At 42.1% G+C, this 11,242-nt stretch overlaps 1 protein-coding gene across 1 annotated transcript; it reads right to left on the minus strand.

Moving 5' to 3' along the window:
• Nucleotides 1-2,895: 2,895 nt before the first annotated feature.
• LOC308282978 (RAD52 motif-containing protein 1-like) lies at nt 2,896-10,823 on the minus strand. The gene is made up of 7 exons (XM_080723365.1): nt 10,387-10,823; nt 9,359-9,538; nt 7,085-7,216; nt 4,995-5,148; nt 4,151-4,249; nt 3,913-3,992; nt 2,896-3,201 (listed from the first exon to the last, which is right to left on the minus strand). Exons 1-7 carry the CDS (start codon nt 10,489-10,491, stop codon nt 3,127-3,129), a joined length of 825 nt encoding a protein of 274 aa, XP_080579491.1. The 5' UTR covers nt 10,492-10,823; the 3' UTR covers nt 2,896-3,126.
• Nucleotides 10,824-11,242: the final 419 nt, after the last annotated feature.

Genomic DNA, 11,242 nt, shown 5'->3' on the forward strand with positions numbered 1-11,242 from the left:
CCCCCTGTGTGTGTGTGTGTGTGTGTGTGTGTGTGTGTGTGTGTGTGTGTGTGTGTGTGTGTGTGTGTGTGTGTGTGTGTGTGTGTGTGTGTGTGTCTGGCCTGGCCTGAACAACAGCGCCCCTCCCTTAACATGTGTGGTCATAAAAGGTACTGCAGGCCTGCAGGCTACATACAGACAGACACACACGCACACACGCACGCATACACACACGGCCACGTATAGGAGACGGTGTAACCACCGCTCAAAAAACATACATTTGAAACATACATACATTTAATCAATCATACAAAGTCAATGTAAAAAACATATATAAAACTAATTAAAAAGCATTAAACGTTCCTCCAATACATCCTAAAACAGATATTTTCCCAGGTGTTTCTTTATTGTCGGTTTGAACAGTGATTTCTGTGTCAGTTTGGTCATTGGCAGTGGCAAAGTATTCCAAGTTTCCATTTCTCTGTATTCTACTGTTCGTTTCAAATAGTTTGTGTCTGGTTTGGGAAGTGAAAACCGGCCTTGTGTTGCCTGTCTAGTGGCATATGTATATGACTCCAAATAGTTTTTTAGCGGACTGTACCTAAATAATGGTGATTTGGATTGTAAGACCTTCCATGTTGAGAATATTATTGCGGCAGTAATTTTGTCTTCAACTTTTAGCCATTGTAAATCGAGATGCATGGTGATGATGTTAGTTCTGAATGGACACTGGAGAGCAAGACGTGCTGCCTTGTTCTGCACTAATTGGAGTTTGCTTAAATCTTTCTTTGCTGCATTCGACCATATAATGTGGCAGTAATCAAGTTGTGAAAGAACAAGTGTGTTTAGTACCATTTTCATTAGATCCGGTGTCAAATATGGTCTGCGTCGCCTTACCACTGCCAATGACCTGCCCATTTCCCTTACAACACCATCTATGTGCTTAGACCAGGACAATTTGTCATCAAGGGTGATGCCCAGGAGCTTAGTTTCCTTTACTTGTTGAATGGGTCTGAGCTCTGGCTCTGTCCTTAAAGCATAATTTGAACCAAAAACTATGCTTTTTGTTTTGGATGTATTAAGTATCAATTTATTTTCCAGGATCCATTTTCCAATTTTCTCTAGCTCACTATTCAAAATAATATTTAAATCTGCAGATGTTGTTGCAGGATTAGACAAGAGTTGTGGGTTAGAGCAGTAGTGTAAAGTGAGTGGATTCCTTTTATTTTATTTTTTTACTTGGAATACTGGAATATTTCCAATTTTCAATACTTTTACTTCTACTTCATTACATCTAAGTGGATGTACAATGTGACTACATATTTTTCTCCACTACAATTATTTAGTGAACATTTTAGTCACTACTCACTAGTATATACTGTATATAGTATGGATTTTGATTACCGGTATTATTAAAAAAACATCCACTTCAGCCATATACATTTTGGCCATTTGAAAATAGCTGATCTACAATCAAAGTATTTTTTATACATTTTTAACTTGTAAAAGGGGACATTCTTCACAATGACTGATACTTTAAGTATGCTGATTGCCATGAAAGGCAGAGGAAGAAAAGCCAACCTTTTCACATTGGACTATTATTATAGCAGCACCAGGAGGTCACAATATAACCGACCCGACCTGGCGGAGACCTGTACTCTCTCTGAGGAGCACTTTTTCTAGTTCTAGCATGTTTTAATTAAGCAATATTACGCATGAGGGCGTGTGTTATCGTGAATATCGGTGGCACGCCTGCATCTGCGTTGCTGCAGGAACGAGCAGACGGCGAGTTCTATAGGCAGTGCAGAAGTGCCGATAATCACAATAACACACACCCTCAAGTGTAATATTGAAATTATACAACAGCTGCCATAAAAAAACACATCAACTTCATTTCATTGTAATTAATATTCAATAGAAATGTGTATTTTTTTAATGCCAGATTTCGATACTACGTCTCTGAATTTCACATACTTAAACATTTCAAAATATTGTATTTTTTAACATTTTGGAAATGTCTCTCCTTCACTTTTCATTTCTACCTAAGACACAGCAGACAACATTTTGCACAGGCAAATAGCTGTCATGTCTGTTTTCTTCAACAGTGTGGCTCATTCTGCCCTCTAGTGAAACTAAGAAATCATTACAGAACACTGGAGGCCCAGCCACATGCACTGTTTTTATTTTGACCTATTTTGGACCCATTCCGAGTAGAGAAAGACTCTGGACTAGAGGTCACTGTTTGTAACAATCTTTATATTACAAAAGAGTAAGTGATCTACTTCCGGGTCATGTATCGCTAACTTAAATACCAAACCACTTGGCCAAGATGTACTACATGTACTAAATATAGCTTAAAAATTCAAACACCCATGTCACCTTTGCAAGATGTCGTTTCCAAACCTCTGTATACAGTTGTATTCGTTATTACCCTCATATTTTGCCTCTGTATAAAATAGTCCGCCGGTCAAATATGTCCTACCGGAAACGTGCGCTGCGGCACAATAGTTCCGCCACAATAGATAACAGTGTGCGGGCGTTCTTCTCCATCCATTATCTGAGACATTGCTAATTACAATTTAAAATAGGTTACATTATTCAAAAGCAAAACTACACGAAATATTCCCAAACATCTCCCCCCATGTGATAAGTGTGATTCAGCAGACGCAACTCTTCTTCACAGTTCTGCTCTGTGCCCCAACCTACAGGATTTCTGGATTGAAATATTCAGACTCCTCTCCAGAATACTGGAGGTAGAGATGAAACCAGGCCCAGTGTTGGTCATCTTGGGAGTGTAGGGTTAATGAAGGGGGGTTATGTTGATTTTACTTTATTTGGTTTTGAGTGTACATTTTTGGTCATGCAAAGCAGCCTTGGTTGTAAACAATTATGAGGAATGTACGGTACATATAGAATATTTGTTCTTTTTCATTGTATTGTATTTTCCTTTTGTGTGAGTGTGTGTGTGTGTGTGTGTGTGTGTGTGTGTGTGTGTGTGTGTGTGTGTGTGTGTGTTTCTGTTTAAAACATAAGGAAGCACTGTTTACGGTTTGTTTTGAAAATGCTTGACAATTTTGAAAGTGCTTGACAATAAAAATATTTGAAACAAATTTAAAAAAAGACAACGTCTCTCGTCTCTCTCTGTCTTCAGGACACTGTCAGTTCCCAATCTTCTTCTTCCTCCTGCTGTGGGTTCAAATCACTCCAGGAGACTTCATTTACCTGTGAGAGAGGCAGCGAGAGAACGTTCACTACAGTCCAGCGAACTCTTTGATCCCTGTTAAGGGTCTATCAATCCATTTAACCACATGAACCCTAGTGAAGATCTACAAGTTCACAACATGTGGACAAAAAGGGCCTGGTATTATTGGTATAGAGCCCTGAGGGACTCCGGTCAACAAACTATATAGGGTTTAAGTGTAACTGATTTACTGCCCCAACCCGAGGATCCCCCGAAAAAAGCCGTTGGTCCTCTCCGCCAGGCCAGAGGAACCAGAGAATTTTATATGCTTTAATCAATATAAAACAATCAAAAGTATGATCGCTGATCGGCCATTTCTATGTACTCCAGAGACGGTGTGACCGGTCCCATTTGAACTACGGACCATATTACCATGGCAACCGAAGACCGGAAGCGGATATGTAAGTCCCTCTAATCGTCTAATGGGACCGTTTTCTCACTGGGTAGTGGGTAAACAAAGCGGTGGCTAACTAGAGAACGGAGCGACCGTTCGGCAAGCAGATGTTTTTGTTTTGGAGTTGTGAACGACGCGCACACGCATGATGCATGGTCCGTGCACAATGGACATGATCGCGCCCACGTTAAAAGGTAAACAAAGGCTGGCAGTCATCTATAAGTAGATTTTGATTTAAGGCAGAGACTGATGACAAAATGGAAATGCAGAGATATGTATGAAAAAGAGAAAGAGAGACCTGGATTTCCCCCTCTGGGTTATCTTCAGGTTGGAGCTGGTCCCTGTCCTCTCTCAACTCAATCAGCACCTTACCGTTACCTAGCAACAGTGAGGAAAACAGACAGTCACAACTTATAACACAGAATTGTTAACTGATAGACAATATTGGCTACAGTCACGTGACCACACACGTTATTGGCCGTCTAAATAATAATTTGTGTGAGGTAGTAGTTGTACAGTAATAGTAGTATCAGTACCTAGCATGATCACTAGCACAGTGCTGAAAGCCTGGACAACGGCCTTATCTCTCACCCATCTCTGGAGCTTACAACGCTTCTGGCCACATATCTCAGGACCTAGACAGACAGAGATCACGCAAATCAGTCAAGTTTTCTAGACATTCCAAGAAACATTTCCTTCGGTAGTCTTGCTTCCTGTCCTATTATTGTCACCATCATTCAGAAATATTCTATTAAAGTAATGATAAAAGAAAAAGAGCACACTGCCGTGTGCAGAGCAATCTGCACACGGCATTTCCACCAGTATTTCCACCAGTATTTACAATAATAATAATGCTCTATGTACAAGCAAATATGTTGGTTCGTAAATGTCACCATTGTACTACTGATGTTAAGGTAAACCTCTTTAGAGCTTACTGCTCCCCTCTACATACAGCCCCTCTTGTGGGTGAAGTATAAGAAAGAGAGCTTACGGAAGCTGCAAGTAGCCTACAATGACTGCCTTCGAATTATGTTGAAGAAACACAGGAGCACAAGAGTCAGTGAGCTCTTCTGTACTTTGGGTCTCACCACCTTCATGGCTCTGTTGAGGAACCTGACCTACAAGTTCATGTGCAGACTGGATCACTCCTTGAATGGATTCATTGGACAGCTGACAGACCCTGGCCGTAGTTCTTTCAGGTACATGTCTACCATTAAGAGGACGCTGGCATTAGTGCCTCTTTTAGCTCCTGCGGGGCTGGGTAAATGTACTGTTTCTCTTTTTATTATTATTGTTGTAATGTATTGTCTTTACGCTATGGGCCTTGAGCCTGTAATAAAAGTGTATTATATAATAATTGTCTCCTTCCTCACTGCCTACTAGTGTTATTAAAGGTCTCCTCCACCACAGCGACTCCTCGGCTTGTTGCTCCATATTGAGGGAAGGACAGCTCCACCAGACAGCCGTAGCGAAGAGTCTTCTCCTCCTGGCTTCTGCTCTGATCATCCTCTGAATCACCTGACAGCTCCTTCAGCTGAGGACGAGAAATGTGAAATAAAGAAAAGGAAAATGAGAAGTCTTAAAATGTTGGCTTTTAACATCTCTTCAATACAATCACATTGGATTTATTCGTCTTTTCTCCTCTGCTTCAGTAAACAAATTTAGGGTGATTGAAATGAAAAGGGAAAAGTGTCTGCAGATACAAATGTGAAATGTATCGATAGCATAACTGCGACAGAAGGTCACAGTTTAGTTGTGACCGAAGGTCGCAGTTTAGCTGTGACCGAAGGTCGCAGTTTAGTATGTGAAACGGCACATACTGACTCCGTCTGGACGTGGACACTTCGGTCTATGTGTTTTCCGCTCTGACTTCACTGTGATGTCAGGGGAACCACACTAACAGAATCCCTTTTATGCCCAGCCCATACATGGAGATCCCTGATGTCTAGGGCTGTAATCTAGCCCTGTTTTAGGGATTCGAACTTCGGGGGGATTTTCCCAACGAACCGTCGAACCTTCGATGGTTCGTTCAATTGAATAAAAACCGAACGTTCGGACGTTCGAACCATCGAACGTACTGTACCTTTAACCAGCTAAAACGGTGTAGGAAATGTTTTAAATGCGCTGTTTTATCCATTGAAAACGCGTGGATGCGTGGCCGCATTAACACCTAGGCTAACACTTGGAAAATCCAACCCAATCGGAGAAAATGTTGCGCAGTTTGTTGTTGACGAACAGGCTCAATGTATAGCAGAGTTGCACGGATGATGATTAGACTTGGTGACTGCGTCGGAGCGCGTCGCGTTCGGGCTAAACTGGTCTCGATGTAACAACCCCAGACATCGCATTATAGATCCTTTAGGGGGTTGCAATGAAATCCATCTTTGCTCATGCTTAGGAGAAAGGCTGTTTAATCTTTGGGTGCGTGGATGGCTGGGTGTTCGCTGTTCAAAGCACACACGTCTGTCTCTGCCCAGGTCAGCTGCTCTCACTCACTCTACTCAGTCTACTGTCAACAAGCGTGTGTCAGCGAGGCGCTGTAATGGTTCGCGGCCCCAAACAGGAGCGGAATTGGAGCGGAGGACGGTCCTTGATCGCTCCAAGCTGTTCTGGTGCATTTTATAACTACTATAACGGTCACCATTAACTGTTAGTGTTTACCGGTAGGCCTAACTTATTTCGTATTTGGCTATCTCTACTACTGTGATATTCTGAATAGGCCTATCACATTCTGATAATTATTTTTCGTGTAAAAAAAAAAGAAAAAAAAAAGAAAAAAACCTGAACCCATTAATTTCGAACTTCGATTGCCAACGTAACGAACGAACGTTCGAATCTCCGAAGGTTCGCTTGCAGCCCTACTGATGTCATCAATTTAGGCCTAACCTATAGTTAGGCCTAAATCAGAAATTAGCCTACAAAAACAAATATGTTGCTACATACTGTACATGTACTTTAAGCCCCTCCCATACACTAAAATGTGCTCCCGGCCTGAATGGGTTAAGCCCATATCTAACAGGACTTCATATGGGAATGGCCATACAGTATATGGAGGCCACATCGGCCACATACCACACTAACAGAATCCATATAATGTATGGCCAAGACAGCCCATATCTGTGTGGATGGTTCTACAGACAGGGATCTCCATGTATGGGCATAAAAGGGATTGTATGTATGATGTCAGATGTCATAGGACTTTCACATAACGAATAACTGAGTAAGCATGTTTGGGCTCTCACAGCATATCTCCATATACAGTACATGGATCTCCATATATGGGTACCAGGGGTCTCCATATATGGGTAACTGGTCCGATATACATCACTGGCCAGACGGCCAAAACATGGTGCGACTGTCACCATGAGGTGTCTTACTAGTAGATTAGATAGACAGACAGATAAACATAAAAAGGAGATTCAAGGTTCATCCTCGACAGCAACGATGAGCATCAGCAAAAACGAGCTTACAGTCAGGATGCGGGTGCACCACCCGTTGAAGCCCAGGCAGTGATTGGCTAGTTCCTGGCAGCGTGCGTGACTCAGTGGCTGGATGTTGTGAGGGTTTGAATAGGTGGGGTTTTGCTTGGTGCTCAGCCGGACCTGAAACATACACACAATGGTTAGGGCTGTCACAATTATTACATAATCGTCTAATCGCGATTATTTTACATGATAGCTATTATTTTTCATAATCGTCATAATCATTTCCATGTTAAAAAATAGGAAAACAAGTCAAAAATAGTGGAAATAGCAGATCTACAAGCTCGACGCGTTGTGAACTTGTAGATCGGCTATTTCTACTATCAATGTTATTTTTTTAAAGTTGTACTATGTAACTTTTTTTATAAAACAAATCTTAAAATTCTCCTAACTATTAAATCACAAAAGTTTTAGAAGATCCGCGCCGTGAATTTCAGCCTGTAAAGCCTTCTCTGTATGTAAACTGAGATCCTTGCCGTGGACCGGATCTCGCGCCAAAATTGCGTCATCACACTACCGGCCAATCACAGCGAGGGTTATACAACTGCCGGCCAATCACAGCGCATCTTGAAGTGGGGTCGCTATGGCAGCCATATTTGTTGTCGCCCGTTTGTACCATCCCTTCTCTAGGTAATTTCGCCTACCAGGCAGGGTGAAGGAGTCCGTATCTCTGGAATTACTGAACGCACAGGAACAAGGGACCCCTTAAAAGATAGATCTCAGCGAGGTGGAGGCAGACGCGGGGGTCTGAAGGTACGAAAAACGTCCGAAAGACGCGGACGCGACCGCGGTTTGCTATAGGGCTAATGACCACTAGTTGGGCATCTTACACAGTATGGCTTTAAGTAGTAAGTTGTCAAATGTCAGTAATTTCTTTGTGTATTTAGGTTATGTGTCATATCTGCCATGTGCAACTTCAAAGCCTAAAAGCCAAACAGAAATGTAATTATCAACGACAAAAACACAATTTAATCGTTAATCGCAATTATTTGAGTGACAATTAATCGTCATGTAAAATGTCATAATCATGACAGCCCTACACAAAGGCATAATGATTTGTTCCTGGCTCTTGACCCAGATGCCCCCCTCCCCTCCAATCATAGCCAGGCCTTCATTAACTATCCTAAATCCAACTACAGTATGTCTCTTTCTCTGTCCAGCACTTAAAATCACACCCGTGTGAAGTGGAGCTGTGTGTGTGTGTGTGTGTGTGTGTGTGTGTGTGTGTGTGTGTGTGTGTGTGTGTGTGTGTGTGTGTGTGTGTGTGTGTGTGTGTGTGTGGATCATGTGTACCGATTTTTGTGACATTTGAAGAAAATATGTAGGAAAAGGAGCAAAAAGTGTGTTTTGGAGAAAATTCAAGATGGCGGAAAATCTATCATGGCGCAAATGGGCGTGGCCTATATGGGGAGATGCGTCATGACCCAAGGAATCCAGGGAAAAAATATTTTTAATTTTCCGACCTACGGTTCAAGAGTTACAGGCCAAAACGTAAAGTGGGGTGTTATGGCGCCACCATGCGGCCAAATGACACAATTATTTTTTATTTAATCCTTGAAATCATTATGAACCTCCTCTCCAAGTCTTGAAACTCTAGCCCCTATGGTTTGCGAGAGACAAATAATTGAATGGGAGTTTTTGCAATTCCCATTATAAGTCAATGGGGAAAATTAATTCACTAATAAATTAATATCAATTAAACTATAGAACCTTTCTCTTAGAAAATAATAATATAGTAATAGCCCACGATTCCCGAGTAAGCCGGTCGATTTGACATATGGCGCGAGTGTGTGGTGGCAAAACTGTGGGACTAGTGGCGTGCCGAAGTTTAGGAAGTTCAGGCTACATACACACAGACACACACACACACAGACACACACACACACACAGACCCACACGGCCACGTATAGGGAGCCTGTGCTTCACACAGCTCCAAAAAGAGGTGAGTCCTATGGTTCTATTGTGAGGAGGACGTGAAAATCAGACTTTCCGTGTGTCAAGAGCCGGTAGCTTAGAATCAGTTAACTAGGGGCACTGGCACTCACTGCTGTAAAACTTTCAATCTGGAGCCCGAGTTGAGATGCTGGGAGTGAATGAATGACAGATGGGACATGCAGGTGTACATGTATATATTTATGTTGAACCCTGGTCTCCTCCGTCAAAAGCCAACATCTTAACCACAAGCCAAAAGGGGAATTCCCCCCCTAGTCGCACACACACACACACAAACAGAAAAACACGATTTGTTTTCTAGTCTTTTACCTTTACTGGGGTGCTTTGGAACAGTGTCCGTTTATCAGTGGACCGTTGTGCCTTAGAGGCTTGGACTGCAGAGTAGAACTTGACCAGGGCGTAGAAGCCGGGATGGGCCACCGCTGCATTGGGACACACCTTGAGCAGGTACAGAGGACCGAAGGACGAGAAGACCGACCATAACCTCTCCTGGACAATGCAGGGAATTAGAGTTACACGATTATGGTTGGGATTTACATTATGTCAATTTTACGTCTTTACTAAATTGTATCATGGACAGAGTTGTGTAGAGGCTAAGTTAGAATGGTTATAAATTAGAGTATGATGCTATATCATTAAACAAAATTTGCATAGTGTTCCATGTGTATGAATGTACCTAAACACTAACCAGTGCATCTAAGTGACAATAAAGTGAATTTGAAATCTGAATATGATCTATTATATTAATCTCAATTGTGCTTGTTGTGTGTACAAACATAAGTACAACACAAGTGATTTCACCAGTTAGCTGTAACAGCCCCTAGAATGGCTGATATTCCATACACTGCATGTATTCCCTGTAGTATACTCACTCAAATAGCCCATAATGTTACAATTATGACAATTATTATTCAGTGCAAGTTCTTTGATCTTTTTTTTCAAATGCATTTAGTAGCCTAATGGGCTACTTTATATTAACTTTAAATATGACGCAAAGTACGGCACACAAAAAAATGCAAGCTGAAATCAATAATATCTGTGTTCGGATATTGAAACGCGGGGTGAAGCCGGTTGGGGGCGCTGTTATGCCAAATCCATATTCAAAACAGTACTACGAAGTCCCTCCACGTGTTCTATGGCCGTGCAACGTATGTAATATCAGCGGTTCTAGCGCTAGAATAGTTAGCCATAAATTATAACTTCCAGTAGAGGGTGCTAATATGCGGAGGTTAGCACCCTCTACTGGAAGTTATAATTTATGGCTATAGAATAGTTATAAGGCAGCTATAGTTAAACTACAACAAAGAGACCTAAACCCATTAAGATATGTGACTTACATAGATGAAAGCCTCGGTGAAGGACGGCTGGATGTCCCAGACAAACAGAGTCTTGTTGTTCTCCACAGGAACTCGGAACTCTATAATGTCCACCTCCAGGTCCATTTTTAGTCCTACAATGACAGTTTTTTACTCCACGAGTACCGCCTGTGACCTACAATGTTCGTGTTACAAACGGTTACATTGTCGTCGTTCTCCAGACTCCAGGGCAAGTAGCTTTCAGAGCTCAACACTCATAACTGCAGCGAACTGAAATGTTTCCTTGCACACAAAGTCGTCATATGTATCCTCTCCACTCTTGGAGTTTCCACTGGTCTACTCCAGAGCAGTATAATCCATTCTAGGGCTCTGGTCTACTCTAGATGCACGTATCGTGTTTACTGTTTAGACAAGCATGTTAAGAGCGCTGCTGTTAAAAGACGCGAGACACGATGAGGATTTTCAATAATTTCTCTGCAAGTCTTTACTTCCGTAAACAAGCGTTTACCGCGCTGACAGCCTTTTACTGTGGTAGCCAATGGGGTTGTAACGGGCGGGGCACACGTTGTCGCGGCCGCACGCGCGCGCACGCACGCACACACGCACACACACACACACACACACACACACAGAGGAGCAACAAGAAGAGAACACAGCCTCGTGAAGTTCTTCTCAAACTTTTTAATTTCACAGACACACAAATTAATATTGGCCACCCATTTGAACGTATTGGATACCAGCTAGGTAAACAATGAACGTAGCATCATTCTGTCTAAACCCTACAGTCTAGGTCTAAATTATGCTATCTGAATATCATTACAATGCACCAAGCATATCTGTCTAAACAACATGCTATCTAAACAACATTCTGTACGTG

This window comes from Nannobrachium achirus (assembly GCF_963921795.1).
Source record: "Nannobrachium achirus genome assembly, chromosome: 4".
Taxonomy (NCBI): Eukaryota; Metazoa; Chordata; class Actinopteri; order Myctophiformes; family Myctophidae; genus Nannobrachium; species Nannobrachium achirus.